The sequence below is a fragment of the Heloderma suspectum genome, chromosome 2 (genome assembly GCF_057233095.1).
Source record: "Heloderma suspectum isolate Gila_16-S chromosome 2, 16-S_ref, whole genome shotgun sequence".
In the NCBI taxonomy this organism is placed as follows: Eukaryota; Metazoa; Chordata; class Lepidosauria; order Squamata; family Helodermatidae; genus Heloderma; species Heloderma suspectum.
Window position 1 is genome coordinate 287693876 of NC_139459.1, and position 26046 is coordinate 287719921.

A 26046-nucleotide genomic window follows, 5' to 3' on the forward strand; every position below is an offset into this window, starting at 1 on the left:
CACCAGTGGAAGCAGTGGAGCTGTGGAACCGATTCCAGGTACTTGAGGGTGAGACTGGAGGACAGCCTGCAGAGGAAGAATCACAGGGGAACCTACATGAGAGTGAGCAAGAGGCTGAAGGTCAGTCAAACAGAGGCGATGAAACCCAGGCCTACAACAAAAAGAAGAAAAGAGTGGTAGTAGTGGGAGACTCCTTGCTGCATGGGATCGAGGCCCAAGTATGTTGCGAAGACCTGTGGACTCGCCAGGTATGTTGTCTCCTGGGAGGATGGATTAGAGACAAGACTGAAAGGTTGCCTGCACTCATAAAGTCCACTGACAGGTATCCCTTTCTTCTCATCCATGTGGGAACAAGTGATACCGCCAAGTGGAGCTACGAAGAAATCACAGCAGACTTTGAAGCTTTGGAGAGGAAAATCAAGAACTTTGGGGCCCAGACAATTTTCTCATCCATCCTTCCAGTAGTTAGAAGAGAGATAGAAAGGGAATGAAAAATACGCCGGATGAATGACTGGCTACGAAGGCGGCGCCTACGAGAGAGATTTGTATTCTAGGACCACGGGCTATACTTCCTGGAAGATGGGCTGTTGGCAAGGGATGGGTTGCACTTCACAAAGGATGGGAAGAATGTGTTTGGCCGCAGCATGAAGAACTTCATCAGGAGGGCTTTAGACTGAATCCTATGGGGAAGGGAGATGTAAAGTTGGGGGTAACAATGGACGTAGGCTCATGCACTGCAACAGAGAGAACAGCTCTAATAGCGCCCAATAATAGTCTTCAGACACATGTAGGAAGAAAGCCAGACTATGAAGCACATGGTTTTCAATGTCTATATACTAATGCCCAGAGTATGGGAAACAATTCGAACTGTGTGCTGGAGAAGACTCTTACGAGTCCCCTGGACTGCAAGGAGGTCAAATCAGTCAATCCTAAAGGAAATCAACCCTGACTGCTCATTGGAAGGACAGATAATGAAGCTGAAGCTCAAATTTTGGCAACCTAATGCGAAGAGAAAACTCACTGGAAAAGCCCTGATGCTGGGAAAGATTGAAGGCAAAAGGAGAAGGGGACGGCAGAGGATGAGATGGCTAGATAGCATCACCGATGCAATGAATATGAACTTGAGCACACTCCGGGAGAGAGCGGAGGACAGGAAGGCCTGGCATGCTATGGTCCATGGGGTCACGAAGAGTCAGACACGACTTAACGACTGAACAACAACAATGGGAAACAAATAGAATGAACTTGAACTCTTAATACACGAGGGAAATTATGACTTGATAGGTATAACTGAGACTTGGTGGAATGACTCTCATGACTGGAATACAGCAATTGAAGGATATAACTTGTTCAAAAAGAACAGGAGGAACAGAAAGGGAGGTGGGGTTGCACTGAAAAATACATATCTCTGCACAGAAATACAGGAGGTTGAGCTTGGTAGCCCCATTGAGAGCATCTGGATCAAAATAAATGGAGCAAAGAATAAAAGGAACCTGGTGGTCAGAGTCTACTACCGGCCACCCAATCAAGGAGAAGACGAGGATGAAACTTTTGAAAAGCAAATACCCAATGTTTTAAGGAATTATGATGTAGTAGCAATGGGGGACTTCAATTTCCCCAATATTTGTTGGGAGACAAATTCTGCAAAACATGGTCCCTCCGGGAAATTCCTGACTTGTGTGGCAGATAACTTCCTCCTACAGAAACTAGAGGAAGGAACCAGAGGATCGGCTCTCCTTGACTTGATCCTAACCAACAGAGATGACTTAGTGGATAAAGTAGCAGTTACAGGAACTCTGGGAGAAAGCGATCATGTTGTACTTCAATTCTTGGTTCTAAGGGAAGCAAAAGCCGAGTGTAGTCAAAAGCGTACCCTGGATTTTAGGAAAGCTGATTTTAATAAACTCAGAACAATGATCAGTAAGGTCCCCTGGCAAGCGACTCTAACGAGAAAAGGAGTCCAAGATGGGTGGGAGCTTTTAAAAAAGGAAATTCTTAAGGCACAGTTACAAACAATTCCAACAAGAAGAAAAGGTGGAAGACAAGAGAAGAAGCCAATGTGGCTTCAAAAAAAGCTTAGATGATCCTGAAAACAAAAAAGGACACATATAGGAAGTGGAATGAAGGCCAAGCAACAAAGGAAGAGTACAGGCAGGTAGCACAGAATTGCAGGGATGGCGTCAGGAAGGCTAAAGCTGAGAACGAGCTGAGGTTAGTGAAGGATGCTAAAAACAACAAAAAGGCTTTCTTCAGCTACGTGCATAGTAAAAGGTAGAGGAAAGAAATGGTTGTTCAGCTATTAAATAAGGATGGCAAAATGGTAACAGATGACAAGGAAAAGGCAGAGGTGCTCAATTCCTACTTTGGCTCAGTCTTCTCCCAAAAGAGGGTCTATGACCCTCCTGGCAAAGGCGAAGTACAGGCTGAAGGGGCAGGGTTGCAGCTTGAGATTGATAGGCATATGGTCAAGGAACACCTAATTACTTGGAATGAGTTCAAATCTCCAGGGCCAGATGAACTGCATCCTAGAGTAATAAAGGAACTGGCAGAAGAACTCTCAGAACCGCTGTCTATTCTCTTTGAGAAATAATGGAGGATGGGTGAAGTGCCAGATGACTAGAGGAGGGCTAATGTTGTCCCTATCTTCAAAAAGGGTAAAAAGGAGGAACCTGGGAACTACAGACCAGTCAGTCTGACATCAATCCCTGGGGAAATTCTGGAGCAGATGATAAAGCAATCCATCTGTAAGCACCTTGAAAACAATGCAGTGATGACTCGAAGCCAACATGGATTTGTCAAGACAAGAACAAATCCTTCCAGATGTATCTGATCTCATTTTTTGATCAAGTAACCTCCCTTGTGGACCGTGGGAATGCTGTGGACATAATATACCTCGATTTCAGCAAAGCTTTCGACAAAGTGCCCCATGATCTCCTGATGAGCAAACTAGCTCAAAGTGGGCTAGATGAAACAACGATCCGGTGGATCCACAGTTGGCTACAGAATCGGACTCAAAGAGCGCTTATCAATGGGATCTTCTCAAACTGGGGAGAGGTAACGAGCGGGGTACCGCAGGGCTCAGTCCTGGGCCCAGTGCTCTTCAACATTTTTATTAATGAATTGGAGGAGGAGGTGCAGGGAATGCTGATCAAATTTGCAGATGACACAAAACTGGGCGGGGTAGCTAATACTTTGGAAGACAGAAACAAAATTCAAAGTGATCTTGATACACTGGAGCACTGGGCAGAAAACAACAGAATGACATTTAATAGGGATAAATGCCAAGTTCTGCACCTAGGAAAAAGAAACCAAAGGCACAGTTACAAGATGGGGGATACGTGGCTCAACAACACTACAAGCGAGAAGGATCTTGGAATTGTTGTAGATCACAAGCTGAATATGAGCCAACAATGTGATGTGGCTGCAAAAAAGGCCAATGCTATTTTGGGCTGCATTAATAGAAGCACAGTTTCCAAATCCCAGGAAGTACTAGTTCCCCTCTACTCAGTACTGGTTAGGCCTCACCTGGAGTACTGTGTCCAGTTCTGGGAACCACACTTTAAGAAGGATGCAGACAAAGTGGAGAGGGTTCAGAGGAGGACAACAAAGATGATCAGGGGACTGGAAACAAAGCCCTATGAGGAGAGACTGAAAGAACTGGGCATGTTTAGCCTTGAGAAGAGAAGACTGAGGGGAGATATGATAGCACTCTTCAAGTACTTGCAAGGTTGTCACAGAGAGGAAGGCCAGGATCTCTTCTCGATCATCCCAGAGTGCAGGACACGGAATAATGGGCTCAAGTTACAGGAAGACAGATTCCGGCTGAACATCAGGAAATACTTCCTGACTGTAAGAGCAACACGACAATGGAACCAATTCTCTAGGGAGGTTGTGAGCTCTCCCACACTGGAGGCGTTCAAGACGAGGCTGGACAGCCATCTGTCAGGGATGCTGTGACTTGGTTTCCTGCATTGAGCAGGGGGTTGGACTTGATGGCCTTGTAGGCCCCTTCCAACCCTACTATTCTATGATTCTATGAAATGCCCTCAGAGTCAAGGAGCCAATATCCAGACCTATGCTATTAAGATTTATTAGCCCCTGAAAGAAAATTTCTGAAACCATCCTGTTCAAACAAAACCACCCTTTGAGAATATTTTCTCTTGTTTTGCTGTGGTAATGTGCCTTCTCTCCCTGTTTCCTACAAGCCCCCAGCAACCATCACGCATATGATAGCAAGGCAGTGCCATTCAACTAACATCATCGAGACTCCAACTGCAAAGTAAAAACTAAAGGTGTGTAAGTTAAACAGGGGTGAGACCAGCTGCAAAGTACACATCAAATCACACATGAAAGAAAAAATATATAATGCAGCACATTATGATGCAATTAAGCATTTAGTAAACATTCACCCATTTTATAGAAGGGAAACACTGATGTGGAGAGTCCTAGTCCAAAGGACAATAAGTGAACCCATGGCAGAGAAATCCAAATAACTCAAGGAAGTGAGCCAAGCCAGACACTACAAATCACATGAATCTTTTTCAGAGAACTTAGTACAAATGCAGAGCAGATCAGTGACAATAGCTGAGTGCCTAGGGCTGGAAGTTAGAGGCTCAGGCAGGGGGCCAGCCAGCATGGGCAGTAAGGATAATTGGGCTGGCAGCAACTGGAATGTTTCCCATTTGAACACAGACATCTGCAGCTGGGTCTTGCCCATCTTTAGTATGTATATGTACAGAAGGCACATATGCATATTTTGTTTAAAAAATAAGTAAAGGGACAGATTAGAAAAACAGTCTGTGGCAGGAAAACTGGGAACAGAGAAGTCAGAGGCCTCCAAACTAGCCAGGTTTACAATTTTCTGGTCTGTTGGCAACCTTGACCTCCCTCTTCGCATGGTAAGCTAACACATTAGTGAGAAGACTAGCCTTTACATGTGCAGGGAGATTCTGAAGTGATATTTCAAACAAGTAATCCTGTATCTACATTCTAAGAGACTGTTGACATATGAGAGGACTGTACCATATGCCTTCTCTACATGTTTGGATCAGCTATAACACTAGATTTATAGGTGATCCACATTGTCTCTCAAATTACTAACCAAAGTCTTACTCTTTACATATTATTAGCTTACGATTTTTCTAATAGCTGTTGAATTGTTAAGTAGGCCCATAATCTCTCGATGAAATTTCCAAAAATGTATTTCTGATCCTGAAATACTTGCTCCTTTCCCATTACATCTGCGTTAAGGATCAGGTCGCTAGAATGCTAAAAAGAGCACAAAAGTGTGTTATTCAACGTAATACCCAATCTGAATATAAGCAACTCATATTCTTTCATATACTTCTATGTTCTTTATACACTATATCTCCCTTGAGCATTTATGCCTCGTAGCAGACATGATGACATCGGTTGCAGTAGTTTGGATAATACAGAATTAAAAGCAAGAAATAACACTAGAAAAGCAGTATAAATGCATAATGTGCCCCAGCGGTTATCGGTGCACTTCAATACTGCTAAAAAGCACCAGTGTAGATCTAGCCTCCATGATCATGCCAGAGCCCAACAGGGCTGAAGCTGGTCACTATGGCAACCTTTCCTTCTTATTATTTTGAAAAACAGTAGACAGTATCTAATGGCGTCATTCCAAAAACTCAAATAGCGATCACGGAGCACTGCTGAATCTTTCCAGTGTGCACCACGCTTGGGCAAATGTAACTTTAGTTGGATTCCCCTCCTCTTGGGCATAGTTCAGAACCTAGTTTCTGCTAGCACAGTGTCACTTGTGCTAATGGAATAACACAGTTGGGTGCTGCCCAGTTTTAGCAGGGTTGCAGAACCTCAGGCTCAGGGGCCATATCCGGTCTGCCTGGGGTCCCAGTCTGGCCTTCCAGGTATTTCCCCCATTCTAAAAGCTTGGAATACCTCTCCTAAGGCTTAGTTATTGGCAGAAAGAGCTTCAAGCGAAAGCATGCTGGTGTGTTTAGTAGTTGGGGTCCTGCCCCTTTTGCCTTCAACCCCACCCAGCACTGGAATGCGGACCCCAAGAGTTTCTCCGAAATGGAATCGGCCTTCAGACAATAATGAGGCAATGATTTAAATGAATTTCAAATGTGGAATGCCAGTTGAGAGTTTCACAACTGAAATAATACAAATGTGGTTGGATCCAGGATCTGCCTTCCTCAAAAGGAAGGGACCTTCTTCAAGAGGACAGCTCTGCTTGCAGAAGGTCCATCTGCCCAATTTTGGGGGATCCCCCATGCTGCAGCTGACTCCATTCATCAGGATCTCCTGACCCTCTGTGTAGTACTTTCAGGGGGCTGGAGGGGTTGCTGTAGCAAGGAGGGGGCCGGGAATTCCACTTCCACCAGTGCAGCTGATTCAGCTAAAATCTGACTAACACGACTTTAAAGGGCTAGACTTGCTACAGTCAATTGTTAGAACGGATGGGAAGCTGAAACTGCTGCTGGCAACCTGAGTCAAATAATCCCGTAAATGCGCTCTAAAAATAGAAAGAACTTCTTTTACCGTGGCTACAAGTCCTATTCAGGTGTTCTGAAACTAGTTAAGGTAAACACGTGAGGACAGGGAGGAGTTAGCCTGGTCCCCTCCTTGTGTGTTTCCATTGCCCTCTACTAGTGGAGGGCAACTTTCTGAAGAGGAGGGTTCTCAATCATGTGGAGAGCTTCCATGGATACATGAGGTTCTCCTCTTCAGAAAGTCACCCTCCAGAAGTAGAGGGTGACAGGAACGTGTGAGGAAGAGGCGGGACTAGTGCACTCCCTCTCCTCTTGCATTTACTTTAAGTGCTTTCAGAATGCCTGAATAGGGTTACTGTGTTTTGATCACTTCTGTCAATTGTTGCAGCAACATTTCTCAGAGATACCTTTTAGAGGCTTCAGACATTTCCTATAAGATTCTCCTATACTGTAAGAGACTTATGTATTCAAGTATATATCAAATATGGTTTCTTACTCAGTATGACAATACAGAGTGAAGCATAACAAACCCAAATTCTAAGCGTCTTACACAGAATATAGGAAACTCACCAAATGTATAGTTTATCAAGGTAGTAATGGGGGATTTAAAAAAAACAACAAAACCTACATTTTGAAGGGAGCAATCAACTTTCCCCACCATGTAAGACCACATAAACCTGCCTGGATATAAAGATCTTCCTCCAAGGTCCTTCTTCAGGTTTCCCTGCCTTTGGAGGAAGGTGGGTAGTGATCTAGGATAGGGGTCTTTTCCGTGGTGGCACCCCATCTTTGGAACCAGAGAGGTTTGCCAGGTACAGACTTCGCTGTCCTTTTGGCACTAAGTTAAGGCCTTTTTATTTACCCAAACCTACCCATTCTTACAAACTGGTCCATCTAGCCCAGTATTGTCAGCACTGACTGACAGCAGCTCTCCAGGGTTTCAGGAAGGGTTTTTTCCAGCACTACCTGGAGATGCCGGGGATTGAACCTGGGACCTTCTGAATGCAAAGTGGGTGCTGTACCACTGAGCTGTGGGCCTTCCCGTTCTGTGTTGGTTGTTCTTATTACAGCATGATAGTGGTTCTGTTTTATGTTTTAGTCTATATGTTCTTCTGTTTTAATATGCTGTATATGTTATTTACTGTTTTATTATTTGTAAACTGTTTTTAGCGCTCTGTGGGCCCTTTGTGTGATGATAAGAGTTTTTAGATGGTCTTAACAAACAAACAAATCATTATTCATTCTATTTTAATCTAATTTAAAAAATCTCAAATTTTCAAAAACAATTCTCAGAGAAGCAAAAGAAGCCATAATTTATTAAGGACTCACTGTTTGAGCTTTAATTTCCACAGGGAAAATGTCAATTTCATTTCCAAGTTTTCCTGCTACTACTAGTTCAGAGCCATCAAAGAGCAACTTGAAATTATTCTGAGTGATTTCTAATGCTGCATTGTCTGGATACTTCATTTCAATTTCCTTCAGGATGGGAGTAGCGACCTCATGATAAAAGCCCTTGAATGAGACAGATAGAAGAGGTAACTGTAGGATGAAATACATTTCTACACGTAGCTGTAGACAGATATCAGCATACCTGGATATATTATTGAGAGATGAGTTGATGTGCTTTTATTATTGCCCCCCCCCCCACCTGGAGCTGCAGGGCTGCATCCGAGTCCTCGTATATACGCTGAGCAATTTCCCCATTGTCTAAGGCCATCTTCTCCAGAAATGAGTAGCTGACGTCAAAGCCAAAACCAAGGCAGTAGAGGAAGTATTTTCCTTTATTAGCCTGCTTTATGTTTGCTTGAATTGCATTGACATTGGTAACACCTGTCAGACATACATAAAAATGTATATTTAGAACATGGCCCAGAGCCGTGTGTGTAAGTGTGGTTAGTGCCTAAATATGCTTCATATTGGAAGAAACAGGCAGAAGGTTGGACAGTATGCAAAATAATGAGATTACAAACACTTAAGCCTTACTGAGCTTTCAAGTTAAAATGAAATACTTTCAGAGGCAAAGCATATGAGCCATTTGTGTTAAAATATAACACGTATTTCTTATATACTGAGATAAACATGTTATATTTTAGATTTCCCATTTGTGATTCAGAAACTGCAGCACCACAAAGTGGAGCCAGGGCTGGATCATGGTCAGCGATATTGTCTTTTATCATATGGCAGCTCACCACTGCAGCTTGGCACAATTCGGTGAGTTGGGAGGAGATCTAGAGCAGCACATGGAGGGTCATATATATATATGAGTATGCGTATGAGTGTGTGTGCATGTGTGTGTGTGTGTGGGGGGGGGACCTGGCATGCTCATGGGTGGGTTTAGAATGCCTTGCCCAACCTGGTGCCCTCCAGATGTTTTAGACAACAATTCCCAGCATTTCTGGACATTGGCCATGCTAGCTGGGGCTGATGGGAGGTGAAATCCAAAGCAGCAGAAGGGCACCAGGTTGGGGTGACTGCTTTAAGAGGAAAAAGAGCTTTGTTATTCCTGCTCTGCTCTCACGTTTACGACGTTGTAGGATGAAGGTCTACCAAAACGCAGCTTTACTGTTTGGATCTGCAAAATGATTGCTGGTTGGTCAACTTCCTTCACTTTAGGAGTGTGGAAAAAAAGAAAGAAAGAGGTAAAACATCTCTGCTTCCCCAGAGCAATTGTGCATCACAGAACTGTGGGATGAGAGTGCGCCACTGCCTTCAGCCAAAGGGCCAAATTCAATTTCTTGGGGGAGACACACTTGGGGGCCATATTCCCGGGGTAGGCAAGGATGAAGGCTAACGGGGATGGGGTCAAAATGCCAAATACCAAGAATACCAGCCTATTGTAGCGTAAAGCTCTTTTTGCCAGTAACTAAGCCTTAGGAGAGGCATTTCCATCTTTTGGAATGGGAAAGCAAACTACACAAAAGACAGGAAACTGCCAAACCATCAGGGGTCAGGGGGGGGGGGGCAAGAACATGGGGAAGGGGATGTGGCCATTTGGGGGGTGCTGGAGGGCCTGATTTGGTCCACGGAGCTGAGGTTCAACACCCCTGGCCTACACTTACACCATGCCATGCAAAGTCCATCAATCCCCACGGCCTCACTCTCCCTAGCTATTATACTCTCCCAAATATCACCCCTGGCTCTTCCTTATCATTGTCCCTAGGAAATCATTCAGTTCCTTCTGTACTGTTGCCTTTAGAATCCTATCTCAAAGTCATAACAATCCCTTTAATAGTGAATTCAGGTGGTGAATGCTGACAGAAATGAGGCCAAAACTGGGCTACTGAGAAACAAGTAGGGGGTATCAGCATGCTTGGGGAAATCCTAGGATTGGAATAATACTAATACTGCTAATAATAAATCCTGAGGGAAGAACACCTTCCAATGAGGACTGAGCATGTTCACTAGTTACAATTGCTGGATATCAGTTGAAAAAGAAATATGGAAAACCAAGTAGTGGGGGTATCAGGATCCGAGGATCCAAGACCCCCTCTACAAGGGAAGAGGCCTCCGATATATCTCAGACCTGGGCCCTGTTTCCACGACAACAGAAGGAAAAGGGAGGAGTGGCTCACTCGCATTTTTGTAGGATCACTTTGGTCCAGGCAGGGCTCCACAAGGGTGTACATCATACCATTCTAAGTGGCTTCACATAACTTACTTCAGGGGGGTGGAGATTTGGAGTGAACATCATCTGAGTGGCAGGGGCTGCTCAACCAGTAAGGGAGGCTCCCCCCCCCCCAGCTCCATAAGGAAGGTGCGAAGTAGTTACTTCCCCTTGTGTGTATTTGTAAGACAAGCCTCCCAATGAGCACCAAGCCTCATTGAACACAACCGGTGTTACTTCTGAATAGATACACATATGTTTGTGCTGGGAAAGGGGGAGGAGAGAACACAGGGATGGGAAACCAGCCCCCTTTCTAACCAAACCGATACTGCGCAGGATCTCTATAATGAAGCTGTGAGTTAGTTACTTCCTAAGGCAATAAGGCAAACAATGGAAAATCGGAGCCTCGAGATCGTGCTTAACCGCACTTAGGAAATTGGGCTTTAAACTGTGCCATTTCAGTTGAGGGGGATCTCTGTAAGTACTGCTGTGGGCAGAGGGCAAGCCTCATTCAGCACAATGGGAGTTACTTCTGAGGAGACACTAGTGGGTTTGTTGTGGGAAAGAGAGCAGTAAACACAAAGACTGAAACCAACCCCCATTTTAACCTGCAGGATCTTTTTTCAAGGGGGAAGCCCCATTGACCACAATGGGGTTACTTCTGAATAGACACTAATTGGTTTGTGCAGGGATGGGAAACACACAGGAAACACCCCTTGACCGGGGTTAAGGTGAAAGGCACACCCCTGGGCAGGTCTCTGAGGTCAATGCGAGGGTTGGGGCACACAGCAACTATACAGGGGAGAACCCGACTTATGGAAAAGAACCAGACCTTAAGCTGCCTCAGGAAGTCCAGTTTTCCCTGATAAGCTCCAGGGTGGCTGCTGGATGGCCACAACGTCATGTGTCCCTACGGACCTCCATACGCAGCCAGTTCAGAGTAAATCACTCGTGGAAACAGGCCCCAGGAAAAGGATGGGTTTCAGAAGCACATTTTGAGGTCTCTATCTCCTCAGACCCCTCTTCCCTAGAAAAGCCTATGGGGCTGGCCCCTCCTGCATCTGGAGCAAGTTGTATCACCAAAGCCACCATCACACTGCAATGGCCTCTGTGTTGTCCCAGTTAAAGGCTTCTAGAGCAAGCAAGGCCCCCTTAAGGGAGTAGGACTCAGTCACTGTGGGGGGTAGAGCTAACAACCTAAAATCTTTCTTAAGGCTAACTCAGAGTCTGCTAGTTGTTGGAGTAACATACAAGTTTGATCTTCTGTTTGTCAGGTGCATAGATATAGGAATGGTGGTTGAATGTGTAAGAAGTTTGGGGAAAATATATGAAGTTTAATCAGAATAAACTTAAGGAAGGTTTGAAATTGCAAATTGTTGAAAGGAAGTAGTGGGGAGAGGTTGGGGAAGAAAAAACACGCATATGTTTAATTAAAGTAATGGTATTGTTGATAAGTATGTTTTAAAATTAATAAAATATAAATGAAAACAGCAGCAAACGAAGTTGCTTTGCTGTTCTAACTTACCATTAGTCGGCTGACCATCGGTCAGCAAAATGATAATTGAAACACTTTTATCTGGCAATAACTCAGCAGAGGTGGCTTTATCCAGTGAATTTATTGCAGTCATAAGAGCCCCATTGATATCTGTTGCTGTAACAGGAAAGAAAACATGAGCATGATTTATTTATTATTACATTTATATTTTTATATTTTTCCTCTTGCAAGGAACCCAAGGCAGCTTACATGGTTCTCCCCCTCTCCATTTTATGTTCACAACAACCTTCTAGGGTAGGTTAGGCTGAGAGGCCGAGTTCCCCTGCTTACCAGTGAGCTGCAGTTTGTGGGCGCACATGTTCCTGTGGTGGATGGAAGAGGGAGGCTCGAGGGAGCTGGTGCCAGCACGGCAACAATGGCACCATGCAGCAGGATGTTGTTGGAGCCAATCGGAGCCCCAATTGGCTCAGCGGCAGCAGGGCCAGAAGAGGGGGACTAGAGTGAGAGCTTTCCCAGGCAGGCTTCACTCTGGTCCAACCAAGGCCCTTAGAAAGAGGGGCGGGGGCCTCAGGAGCTGCATGGCCATTGCTGTTGCTGACTTCCCCCGACCCACACCTGGTAGCAACAGATCTTGCAGTGGACAGAAGTTGGTTGCTAGTTATCAGGGCTGGGAAGGAATTTTACCTGCTCCCCCATCAGCCAAGGTAGGGGAGGGTTTTCGCCTTCCTCATTGCAATATTATTTTCCATGTAAATAAGTTGAGCAATGTGGTTAAGGGATCATGTACAGTTGAGTGGTCTAGTTTGGTTTATGTCACACCTATGAGGGCGTGATAGGCATTGAGCTGGATCAATTTGGGAGGGGGAAAGGGCTTGGGCTCCCTGCTTTCTCTCAGTGCAGATCCCCTTAAGGGATCTTGGGGATGTGGCATTAAGGCCAGGCTAGCTCGGTGGCTGCGAGCCTACCATATCCAGAGTGGCAGAAAAGGGGTTCACGCTAGCGGTCTGTGCTGTGGTGCGCTCCTGACCCTGCCATCCACCATCAACGGTCCTGGCAGGCGGGCCAGGAAGGGGAATCAGACAGTATGCGAGCTGTCTGAAGACAGGATCCACATCCCATGCCTCCGCCAATCCTATTGGAGCAAAATTCAATAAAGTTGTAGCCATTTAATAACCCATCTAAGTCTGAATATCTGGTTTGTTCCTTTCACTTGCTGCACAGACCCAGTTAGATGCTGCGCAGCACAATCAGTAACCACCCAAAGTCATCCAGTGAGTTTCTTCTAGGGATGTACGAAAGTCCCCTTATCTGGCTCCGCCGGGTTCCGCGGGGGGTGGGGGAGGCGCTCCGTCCCTCCCCCTGGAATCCTGGCCAGCCGGCTCCGCTCCGCAGGGATTCCGCGGAGCCACCGGCCGGCTCGGCCAGCAGCTGGACATCCGGCCGCTGGCTAGCAGGGATGCAAATGGCGGCGGCCATAGCCGCCGCCGTTTGCGTCCCTGTAGTCAGCCGTGATAGGCTACGTAAAGACTTACGTAGCCTATCACGTCTAGCTTAAAATAAACAATAACGCGCGTACGCAAATGGCAGCGGCTACGGCTGCCGCCATTTGCATTCCTTATTTTTGGCCGTCTTAGTCTACGTAAATATTTACGTAGACTAAGACGGCCAAAAATAAGGAAGGCAAATGGCGGCGGCGGCTACGTACACGGTGGTTGGGTTTTTTTTAAACGCAGCCATGATAGGCTACATAAATCTTTACGTGGCCTATCACGTCATTTTTTTTTTTTTTAACAAGACTGCAAATGGCGGCGGCGGCAGCCGGTCGGAAGACCAGCTGCCGCCGCTGCTGAAGCCACCGCCGGAGCCGCCGCCGCCCGGAAGATCCGCCCCAGGTAAATCTCGTCCTGGGGGGGATCCGCGGGGGGGGGGGGTGGCAGGCCGTTCCGCCACAGATTTCGGGGGGCCGAATGCACTGGCATTCGGCCTCACCGAGATCCATGGCGGAATTCTCTGCCATCCCTAGTTTCTTCACACAGTGCATAAAAGGGGTTTGGAAAAATTCATGGAGGGTAAGGCTATCAACAGTGACTAGACCTGATAGCTATATGTTATCTCCATGATCAGAGGCATTATGTCTATGTACACAGTTGCTGGGAAACACGAGTGGGAGGGTGCTGTTGCACTCATGTCGTACTTGTGGGTTTCCCACCGGCAGCTGGCTGGTTGACCACTGTGTAAACAGAATGTGGGACTAGATGGACCTTTGGTCTGATCCACCAAGGCTCTTCTTACGTTCTTACGTCTTATGTTCTTAAAGGATCTAATAAATCAGATGACAGAGGGAATACACTCCAAGCATAGGGTGTGGCAAAGGAAAATGCATGTAAATACAAGTAGAAATCCAAGGCTTAAAGGTTAAAGATATGCAGGAGTGAATATATACACTTTGGGTGCAATGCTGGCTGGGGAATGCTGGGAGTTGTAGGACTTTTTTCTGTCTAAACATTCATAGGATTGCACCCTTAATAGTTAATAGCAAAATCTAAAACTGAATGGAGAAAACATCAAGTAAGAAAAAGGAATAAAGGAGGAATGCGATCATATTTCTGACCAGAAAAAATACATCAAGCAGTTGAATGAAAAACTGAAATAAAGGGCTGAAATGTGATATAGGATTACTGCACCAAGTACATTTCAAAAATGAATCTGCCATGAGCATTTCTGATTAAAACTCTGCTGAAAAGCTTGACGAGCCTACTTAGTCAACAAATTTACCTCCTTGTGCAAAATGGTCTGAACATATTGTTTAGCCAGTTCCACATTCTCCTCTGTGGCTCGCAACAAAGATGAATGCCATTCAGCAATATCTCCATTAAAGACAACTAAATTAAAATGGTCTTCAGGATTAAGATCTTCCAAAATCTTTTGCAGGGCCTCTTTTGTCTGTAAAAATGAGTAAGACAGCACGTGATTCTCAGGCACATAGTCATGGTCAGGATCTGAGGCCTAAAATTAGATGTGTATTCAAATAAAGATTTCTTCAGTGTATCTGGCAGGGTTTGAACAATAATATGTCAGCTTAATAAACCGGGACAAGAATGAGTCTTTTGGAAGTGCACATACCCCCTTTGTACCTCCCTTCATACGAGCTGGGAAATAAACCAGGAAATCTTTCATAACTATAGTTTCCTGTTTTGTCCAATCAGGAAAATATGAAACTTAATGGGTTTAATATCCTGGCTTGTTCCGAAGCCATTACCCATGGTTACCTGCAATTTATTTTACATATAATAAATGTAAACACCTGCCATTTACACTGTACACCTGCAATTTATCGCACATTCATGATTGGTCACTCATGGAAGTTTGAGGGTCCGTTACACAACATTGTAATCCTCCAGTGATTTTCCCGTCATTTCCCCCTGCCTATCTCATGTTAACCCCAAATGGAAAAAATGCAGTATTTTTTCTGCCTGTGCAACAGGAGCACGATGGCCTGCCCATGTACTTCTTCCTTAGCGCGAGAAACCTGGTTTGTTTGGGGATGTTGAGGAGTGGTCATGATGAAGATGGCAGTGATGTCAGGGAGGTGGGCATGTTGGTATACTGACCTGCCGGCTTGCCGCCATGCTGTGAGTCTGACTAAATGCAATGCACTGACTTTTGCTCCTGACTTCGGCTGCTTACTCCACAACACAGAATGGCCAGCATGCCAGCAGTTAGCAGGGAAATCGGTGCCTGTAGGGGCAGGGTTCGGGCAGTTTGGTGGAGGTTGCTGTCAATCACAACCAAACCACCAGTAATCTGCCAGGGGAGGGAAAGGGGCAGGAACTAGGGAGGAAATTTTGCAATGCCCTCAATGTGTGTAATGGCTTTTTGTGGAAAAAATAGCACCCCGTGAAAAGGTAAGGAACAGAATATAACGCGACAGAAACAACTGTGTAAAGGATGGAAAAAGCCCCGGTATTGTTGAGGATTTCTGTTCCCGTCTGATGAACCCCATAGCTTCTCAGTTCCAACAAAATGGGAATGTGTAGTTGATACAAGCCTTCCTACTTTGTTTGCTCCCACCACGGAGGGAAGAGTGAAGAGAAATCTCTCTTGAAATATCCACTATAATATGTAAAATAATCACAAGGGATGCTTTCCTCCTTAAATTTCAAGATGATTTGACAGGAGGAAAGTAAGCACTGAAATTTACTGATACAGTATGTGGTTTCATTCAAGAAGACAGTGCATGTACTAGGATTTAAGTGCTGTGCTGTTTCTCTTCTACTCAAGTAAATTTAGTCAAGTGTAGCAATGCGTCATTCCAAGTAGTCCACTGCTTCACCTACTCTTGCCACCTGACCTGTTTTTTCCTCAAAGGCAATTCCAGGGTTGCAGCAATGCCAGCAATACACCTTCAGTCTTTGCATTCACATAGACCCAATCTCTTTTTTCCCGGGAGTTTACTTAGCTTTGCCTTGAAGACTGCTTGAACTGCGACAAATCCCAGTTGTACCAGAGCGAGAAAGAACAAATGAGTGTGTGTATCCTGGGCAGTAAGCATTCTACAATACTGCTTTCCATTTACTCAAAAGCTATGATGTATAGAAAGTGCAGGAGTCCCAAACCTTTTTGGGCTGGTTGGCATATTTTCAATTTTGAGAGTGTAGTGGCGGCTCTCACAAAATGGCTGCCATGGTGAGCATGGCTACTCATAAACACCAGTTTCCAAGAAGGCAAACTGGTGAAGCTTAAAAAAAAGTAACTTGCCCAAGGTCCTAAATTTAGCCTCACTTTCCCAACCAGTAACCCTTTTGGGTAGTGGAAAACTATGGGATCTGGGTTCATACAGTAGTGGATGATGGAGAAAGAACCTTACCTCAAAATTAACATGCAGTATACCTCCAGCCCATCAGGACCCCTTATTCCCTGAAAAGAGGTGTATCATGAGTAATGGAACTAGGTGGAGAGACTCAGGGCTCCTTCACACATAGCTTTTATCCTGCTATTGAGATTGCTCGCTCACAGAAGTTTGTGGGCCCTTTAGATGATGTCGTGAACCTCCAGGGCGTCTCCTGCCCTAAATGACCTTCATTCCATTTTGAAATAGATCGGAGATAATGAGATGTCAAAATATGCCGCTTGTGTTCCGCTTGCGTTCCCTCCATGAAAAAGGAAAAGCCGTAAGAAGAGGAGCTAGACCAATGAAACATATGGAAGACTCAGATAAGGGGGAGAAGGAGGGGGAAAGGGGAGAGGGAAAGGAAGCACATGCAAAGGGAGTCCGTTGTGATTCTGCATTTAAAACAGAAGCAGAAAGCCCTGTTTTAAATGCTGGATTTTAGGCTGGTGTAGAGATGTTCTCAGAATAAGGGGACAGAAAATGCTTGGGCAGAAAGTCTGCAGGGTGTCTCTCACTAATGGCAGCTTGCCTGAGGTAAGATCACTCTCTTGCAAGTGTTCTTGCAACTGGTGATCCAGTACACCACACACAATTCTGCCCCTGATCAGAGAATCTTCTAGCTCTCCAGAATTACATGTGCTTGCTAAAGTTCGCAGCACTTTGACATAGCAGTCTAATCCTTATCCTTCCTGGTGATTTCTTGTAAAGCATTTATATTTCTCTACTGTCTCATTGCACTTTGGAGAAGAGTAGGCCTGTAAAGCTGCTAGCAGAGCTGACAACGTTGAGGTAGTGCTGAGCTTTAGGCTAGCACATATCTTTCTTCCCTGCTCTCCAATAAGGTACAATAAAAGTTTCACTTTCCGTCTTTCTTCTTCAGGCATGATGAGGTCCATATGAGGCTCAAACTCCTGCTTCCAGTGGGCCCTTTCTTGGGCGAGGCTCTTGTCCGCAAAATCCGGGCCTCCTGGAGGTTTCAGTGCATGTGCTATGTCTTCTTGTTCTAAAAATCCCTCTGGAGATTTTTTTAAATAAACACTACCACCACATTTCATTAGTATCAATCACTTGGAGGCTTTAGATGGGCCTTTATTCTGTTATATGCATGCTCAACCAGTCTGCTTTAGGCAAACATGGGTAAATGAGCAGCCCTCCCACAGACTTCCTGTCCCAGTACTTCCTGTTCCCTTACTAGATCCTGAGTCCCTTTGCTTATTTCCATTACTCATGATACTCCACTACTCAGTGAAGCTTTTATTGTACCTTATTACTCAGGTGGGGGTGGGAGCAATGAGCGATATAGAAGAAGAATGAGGATTTATTTAACAAGAACGGGGGAAGGGGGTAGAGGGAAGGGTTTAATAGTGTGTAGACCATAGAATGGAGGGAAGGGAGTCCAATATTTATATGGTCCACAATTTCTTAAAACCTATCTCTAGCTGTACAGTTCAGGACTCAGAAGTAACTGTAGGCCTCAGTTGGTTGACCGTTGGTTGTCAAGCATCTGCTGACTCGTTAGTGGAGGAGCGATAAAATGCTGTTGCTGCTGCACTCCTTCCTGGTTGTGTCTCAGGCTCCTCAGGGCCTCTCGTTTTCTGTCTCTGTCTGTCTCTTCAGTTTCCTCAGAACTTTCCTTCATGATTTCTGTCTCCTTTTCTCTCCTCAGAACCCCCCTTCACAATCCCTGTTGCCTTTTCTCAGTAGAATTTCCCTACACAGGGTCAAAAAGTGTTGAGCTACTTGCCAGGGGCTGCGTTGTACAGGGCTACATAAGCACAAGGCAGAGGTGTGGTCTGAGCTCCAAAACACAAAATCACCCTTTTGGACCCAAGTAACTTGGCCAAGAAACTGAGTACAAGGCAGAGATGGGGTCTGAATCTCAAATGACAAATGATGTATTTATTCCTGCAAAGCACAACAAAAGGCAAATTGGTGATGCTGTCACACACACACACACACACACACACACCAAAACAGACAACCGCACCCAGACCTCCAGGATGGTTCCCTCACTCTACCCACGCAGCTCACTGTTACCATTTTTGTGGGTGGCTGCTGGGTATGCTTCAGAATGAAGTGCTGGGCTGTCGCCACCAACCATGTAGAGCCCAGAAGCATTCTTGAAAGTAAAGATGGTACTGGAGGCTGCTGGTTGCTTTGCAGCATACCCTCCCAGGTGTTTTTTTAAATATTTTTCAAAGTCTAGAAAAAACAACCAGGATGGGCGGAGAGTCTGGTGGGTGCCAAGGGAGATGTCCGTGGGCATTATGGTGGCCACGGGCGCCACACTGGAGATCCTAAAGAAAGTGGATTTGAAATGTAGAAGGGCAGGTTATTGTGACGGAAGCAGACTCCAAGAGGAAAAGACCCTCACAGTTCTTTCCTGATTCTCAAGTTTCAAAGATGGAGGAGGCTGGGACCAGCTGGGGAATACCAAACCCATCAGAAGAAATTAAACTTCACTATGATTCCTTAAGAAGAGACACTACATAGTTGCTGCCATTAGAATTGGGCATGCACATAGCTTAGCATGACAGAAACACCATGAGAGAACTCCAGAAAATGTTCTATTCTGAGACAAGTTACCTGCTCAATTTTCTTTCCAGACATAGATCCACTTTTATCTATCACAAAGATGATGTTTTTGGGAAATGCTGGCATTTGACTGGGTGCAAAATAATGGACAAAATACCCATTCACAATCTGAAACAAACAAAGGTGGTATTAATGTGCTGCATGAATATAATTAAATGCAACTATGAATAAAATAATGGAGCTTACATTAGCTAGGGTACATTGTGAAGTTACAGTTCTCATTACATTCCAGAAAATGAATTTACCTTAATAAAACATATAACATGAAATAGACATTTCCTGCTCATCTAATGATTATAGGTCCTTTCTCTTTGCAGTTATATGTGGTGAAATTACTGTAGGGATTTCCTTAGTTCCCATAAAAATGAGTAAAAGACAAGCTGATAACCGTGTGTAATTTTTCTAAGGGAAGCTTTTGTCATGTCTCTTCCTAAAGAATTTTGGAAATGAACTGGTATTTCCAAACCTTAAGATAAATGTTAGATTGCAATAGCAGTCAGGAGTTTTCCAAAGAAACAAGTGGCCAGTTTTCACTTGATTGTCTAACCCTTTAGTATGCTAAATTCATGGAAAGTTTGGGGATCATTGCCTGAAACACAGTCCAAACAATTTGTAAAGGGCTATCTTCCAATTTTTCTTTAGTATAAGTGATGTCTATCAGATGGTTATTTTTTACCTGTATATCGCCTGTGGTGATACTCCTTTTAACGTCATAACGTATGAGAAAATCTCCATCTAACAGAGTTTCTTCCAGTTCGGGGCTTTTTCGTTGTTGAGCTATGGTTGGTTTAAAGGAAATGTGAGCCTGAAAATTAAAGGCACAGACGAAAACAGTCAAGGTATCATACGAAGACAACAAGTGATTTGTTCCTTCCAGGGCTTTTAAGATTTTTGATCCATCTTGTGTACCTTGGTCTCATCCTGCACCTTTGTGAGGGCATTGCTCAGTTCATTGGTCATGAAGGTGCTTTCAGTTTCCAAGAAACTTATACCTTGCGGTTCAAAGATGTGGGTATCAACCTGAAGAAAATTAAAAGAAAAGGCACAGATTTATATCTTCCAGCTGTACTATGATGTCAACAGGCAGTGGCACTTAGGACAAAATCCTCTTCCAAGGATTTACCTGAAAGTCCTTGACCAGCTGTTTGGGCTTGCCTTGACCTTAATCAGCAGTTCATACTTTCCCAGCTTCCGCTTCAGTAACTCCTCACAGATCAGCTCAAAGGTAACTTTAGCAGCTGCTGTGACATTGACTGAAACATAAAACTGCTCTACTTTTCTTCCAGTTGATCTGGAAAGAAGGAACTATAATTTAGGCTTTATGCATGTAACTATTTACCACCTCACCTTCACAGTTCTATGGTGGGTAGAGTGTAGGGCTTTCTTCACATGGAGCTTTTATCCTGCGATTGAGATTGCTCCTTCACGGACGTTTGCGGGCTCTTTACATGACACCATGATCATTCAAGGTGTCTCTTGCTTTAAACGCCCTTTGTTCTGTTTTTAAATAGATCACAGATAATGAGCTATCAAACTACCCCATTGTGTTCCGCTTGAGTTCCCTCCGTGAAAAGAGGAAAAGCGGCAAGAAGAGGAGCGAGACCGATGACAGATAATGGAAGACTCAGCTACTGGGAGAAGGAGGAGGGAGGGGGAAGTGCATGAAAAAGGGAGTCGTTATAATCCTGCATTTAAAACGGAAGCAGAAAGCCCTGTTTTAAATCATATGCAAGATTTTATGCTGGTATAGAGATGCCCTTGATAGCTCATTATCTGTGATCTATTTAAAAATGGAACAAAGGGCATTTAGTGCAGGAGACGTCTTGGAGGTTCACAGCGTCATGTAAAGGGCCTGCAAACTTCTGTGAAGGAACCATCTCAGTCACAGGATAAAAGCTCCATGTGAAGAAAGCCTAGGTCTATCAATGGATTATCCCTTGTCAAAAGGTTCCCAGAGGTTTTGGTCCTGTCGTCCATGTAATTGATGTGTCTCTGTTCATGTGCTACTGACATAGATTATTCTTTGCAAACATTTCAGGTAATCTCAAGATGTCAAAGATTAAAGCCGTGCAATTGTAGTTCAAATTCATGTTGCATGGATCAGGTTTGCCGTGATCTGCAAAGGAGATTCCGAACAGAGCTTATCCAATAAAACAAGCATAGGTGAAACACATGAGAGAGAACCTGTTTTTGACACATGTTCCCTTTTTGTTTTTTTAGGCAAAATGAGTCCACCCATGCAGTGCAGGCAACAAACAAGGAACTGTACAATGAAAGACCACCTCATTTGCTTGCACAGGTATAAATAATGCAAGTCACCTCCGTGATTGAACCCTGGCAGGTGCTAAATTTGTACTGTTGCAATAGGGTGCAGATGTAGAATAAGACACCAGGGTATCCCTAGTTGTGTAGGACAAAGATTGTTGGGTTAGCTGTATATCATGCAATGCTGATCAAAGCTGTATGGCTTTCAGTACCATTTTTTGTAGAAAGGTGGGGTACATATCAAATCAAAAAATAATATGGGCTGGAATTCCTTTATCTATACCACTATGTAGACTGGTCAGCAGGAACAGTGGGAAGAACCCCAATCCCCACCACTATGTGCATTTAGGGCATTTCTACACCAGCTTAAAATCCTGCATTTAAAATGGGGCTTTCTGCTTCCATTTTAAATGCAGGATCACTCCTTTCCCCCAACCCTTCTCTCCTCCTTCTCCCCCATATCTGGCCTCCCTTCTTGCTGCTTTAACTCTTTTGACAGAGGGAACTCAAGAGGAACACAGTGGGGTAATTTGATAGCTCATTATCTGTGATATATTTAAAAACAGAACAAAGGGCATTTAGTGCAGGAGATGCCTGGGATGATGGCTGCGTCATGTAAAGAGCCCGCAAACATCTGTGAAGGAGCAACAATCTCAATCGCAGGATAAAAGCCTGGTGAGAAGGAGCCCTTAGCCTCTCTGCTTATGGAAGCCTGAGCAGGGCTAATGATGCTCTCCCTCTAGTTCAGTGCTTCTACCTATGGGAGGAATACAAACTTAAAACAAGAAGCCAGGAAAAGTTCTGCTGCTTACTTGACTAATCCAGTGCTTTGCCCTCGTGAAACGGCAGCATCATACTGATCTTGTGCAGATTTCTTCTCCTTGATTATTCCAGGATATGTTTCTCCATCTATGATTCTTAAAAATCAGTATTTGAAACATGTAAAGTCATTAGGAAGGGAACAGGCACAGGTCCAGAGAAAGGCAGGGAGAACACAGTGAGGCAGGGACATGCAGATCTATGATCATTGGCACAAACAGAAAGAAATCTAAATCCTACATGTTCCCTGTATAATCTTTTCTTCACTTTCTGATCTTAAACCACACATTAGAAGAAGTTAGGGACAACAGAGACAACATTTCCAAAGTCATCTCCTCTCATAAGGAAGCAAATTTCTCTCAGTGGTTCATCTTCATCTTGACATCATCTTGTTTAAGCTGCCCAGAACAGACTCAGGGACACCCCAAGAGATGTGCTTGCTTACATGCTGAAGTTTGTGATGAAGGCTGTCTTGGGTAATTCTACTTCAAAGAGGGCCTCCTTGGATTCATTTGCTCTGTTGACAACTCTGCTGGTGATGACCGTGTGGGCAAACCGTGATGTGACTTTGCAGTCCACCTGCAGGCTATAGATTTCAATGTCATTCTGGGAAAGAGGAGAAAAGGGTTCTATAACTTTGGTGCTATGAATTCATTTACTGCGAGTTCAGGTTCCTATATTTATTGGTCAACAACTGAGTAGTGGCTATACTGATCAGCAACAACCATCTACTTCAAATATTAGAATTGAAAGTCATGAAAATGCCAAAACATTCATTTAAAAGCTTAACTGAATTTATAGATTTAGTAGGAGATCAAGGTGTTATTTTTGTAAAAGGGTTTGATACTGTAAAATGTCTCACTATTTAGACTTGATTGAGTTTTTATTCTTTCTTTCTTTCTTTCTTTCTTTCTTTCTTTCTTTCTTTCCATAATACAAACAAGGCAAGAGTGATAAAGCAGAAGGAGAAGAGTTTATAGATCATATGGGAAAAGAGATTTATGAACTTGTCTCTAGCCTGAACTGAATGGCATGTTGCAAGGCAGCATGTTGCAACACCCAGTGACCTTGGACTACCTACATCATGAATACTTACATGAACAAAGACAACATAATGTTTGGGAAAGGATGGGAACCACGTTAATAGGTCTCTGTCCTGAATGATTACTTAAAATAGGGATACTTGATAATCATGGGATATTTTAACAGTACCCAAGGGTCTGCATGGATCCCTGGGAAATCTAAAATCCCATCAATCTGCTGTCTGGTGGATTGTTGTATAGGGGACTGTATGGGCCCCTGTGTGCCTTGTATCAGAGGGAGGGACCCTTTTGCACACATAGAACCCCATCCCCAGTGTTTGGAAGCTGTTTCAGTGTGTGTATTTGCCCTACCTAGATTAGGGCAAAGTCTTTCTTAAATGTTAATTCTTGTTTCCTCATTCCCTACATCAGCACCCTTTCTGCAATTGGTCCACTGGGGTTTCTGGCTCATGAGGGAAACTCCTCCTACCCCCATATCAGATTGTCAAGCATATAATTTTCTGAGCCCTCATGAATGCAGTAACATGTTCACAAATGTCTTTAAAATAAAACATTGTTTGGGTTCTTACACAAGTTAACAGGAGTGCAAGATTGCCTGTCCGCTATTTAGCCCAGCTCACCAATACCCTCCTCTTGTCAATGTCCTTGTCAATTTCATCCTCTACTTTGGTGCTTGCCTTGCTAGTGAACACCTTCTTTTTAAAAGGCTGCTTAACGTACAACAAAAGTAATTATACCTGCAGTCGCCAGCCACTTTCGGGGGCCCACCTTCTTCGTGCTTGTTGCTTCCCTCCATTGTTAGCTGCGAGATATAGATAGGGGTTACAGAGCAGTGAGGGGGATCTCTCAAAATTAGGGATGGACGAAAGTCCCTTACCTGTTCTCGAAGCTTGCTTCGCAGTGCTTTGGTTCTCCCCCCAAAGTTCAGGCGAGGGGGGGGAGGCGCCCCGCCTCACCCGGCTGAAGTTCAGGCCGGAGGGGAGGCGCCCCATCCCTCGCCGGTGAAATTCAGGCCGGGTAGAAGTGCCCTGTCTACCCGGCCGTGAAAAAAAAAGTAAAAAACAAACACACACACACACCCGTGATAGGCTACGTAACGATTTACGAAGCCTATCACGGCTAGATTTCCAAAGTCAGCCATGATAGGCTATGTAAATCATCATGTAGCCTATCATGGGTGACTTTGAAAAAAACAAAACAAAGTGCGTACGCAAATGGCAGCTCCCATGGGGACCGCCATTTGCGTTCCTTATTTTGACACATCTAGTCTACGTAAAGATTTACGTAGACTACGGCGAAAATAAGAGCAACGCAAATAGCGTTCCCTTATTTTCGCCGTAGTCTACGTAAATCTTTACGTAGACTAGACGTGCCAAAATAAGGAACGCAAATGGCGGCACCCATGGGCCGCCGCCATTTGCGTACGTGCTTTTTTTTTTTTTCAAAGTCACCCGTGATAGGCTACGTGACGATTTACGTAGCCTATCACGGCTGACTTTGGAAATCTAGCCGTGATAGGCTACGTAAATTGTTACGTAGCCTATCACGGGTGTGTGTGTGGTTTTTTTTACTTTACTTTTTTTTTTTGCAATGGCGGCAGCAGCAGCGGGTCGGGAGACCGGCCGCCGCCCCCGCCGCTGCTGAACCGCCGCCGGGACCCGCCGCCGAGAGGGACATTCAGCCACGATAAGTCCCATCCTGGGGGGGCGGGGGGCCGGTGGAGAATTTCCCCACCAATTTCGGGGGGCCGAATGCGTTGGCATTCAGCCTCCCGAAGATTTGGGGAAAAATTCTCCGCCATCCCTACTCAGAATACATGGATTTCAAGGCAGAGCACAGAGTGAGGTTGAAATGCAAATTTCAAGGCAGAGCAAGGAGTGTGCAGGGGATCTGTAAACATGCAGATTTCAAGGCACAGCAGGGAGTGAGGGGGACTGGTAAAGATATGCACATTTCAGGCAGATCAGTGAGTGGGATCCATAAATATATGCAAATTTCATGACAGAGCAGTAAAACAGAGGGGGGAAATATGCATATTTCATAGCAGCGGACTTTCGAAGGAGCACACTTGCACAAAACTAGAAAAAAGGGTTTGTGAACAATGGATGAGGAAGGATGACAGTGGAACTAGCAAGATCGCAAGGAGTGTCAGGCCTTTTCACTGCTATTGCAAGGCAGCGTTCTAGCCATTCCAGGACACCAATCATGAAATTACCCTGGCAGCTTTGGACATCAGAACAAGCCACCCTGAAAACAAGCCACCCTGAACAACCCGGCAACAAGCCAAGGGTTATCAGGGTGGCTTGTCAGTGGAAAACAACCCACAATGAAAAAACCTCTCCAGGTTCAGACATCACAACAAGCTACTCTGAGACAACCCACGGTGGCTTATTGTGTCATGCCAACCAGGTCAATGTAACCTGATGTCTCCTTTTTGCTGTCCAAACCCACTGGAGCTCTCACCCCTTGGCTTGGCAAGTAGAGATATTAATCCCTAAACCCGTCTCACAGTTTGATCTGAATGTTAACTAAATATAAATACTATCATTAAACTCTATTTCTAGAAATATTACAAATGCATATAATTCCTAAGAAGGGAGTTCTGTCATATTGAAAAACTTCTTCCCTAAATCTCTTTAGTCCAGTCTCTATCCAAATGCCCCCTTGCAATTTCTTTAATCTCCACTGAGTTGCTAAGACTCTCCCATTAACATTAGTTGAATTCAGTGACCAAATATCACATTTGTCTTGCATGTTAATGAAAAATTAGACCCCACACAAAGAAGGCAAATACCTGATGTACAGCAGGGTCTGCTAATACAATCTGCAAAGAAAAGACCAGCCATAGAATGAAA

The 26046-nt window shown here is 44.5% G+C and overlaps 1 protein-coding gene across 1 annotated transcript in view; it reads right to left on the reverse strand.

Annotated features, from left to right (window-relative positions):
- The window catches only part of LOC146354786 (inter-alpha-trypsin inhibitor heavy chain H4-like), a 40965-nt gene extending 15541 nt beyond the window's left edge, over positions 1–25424 (reverse strand). The window contains 15 exon segments of the mRNA XM_084829820.1: positions 5135–5268; positions 7809–7991; positions 8128–8309; positions 11609–11734; positions 14354–14365; positions 14368–14521; positions 19056–19172; positions 19741–19869; positions 19974–20084; positions 20188–20217; positions 20220–20355; positions 22142–22246; positions 22594–22754; positions 23812–23898; positions 25407–25424. Of these exon segments, the coding sequence (XP_084685946.1) occupies positions 5135–5268; positions 7809–7991; positions 8128–8309; positions 11609–11734; positions 14354–14365; positions 14368–14521; positions 19056–19172; positions 19741–19869; positions 19974–20084; positions 20188–20217; positions 20220–20355; positions 22142–22246; positions 22594–22754; positions 23812–23898; positions 25407–25424 (1685 nt within the window).
- Between the last annotated feature and the right edge of the window lie 622 nt (positions 25425–26046).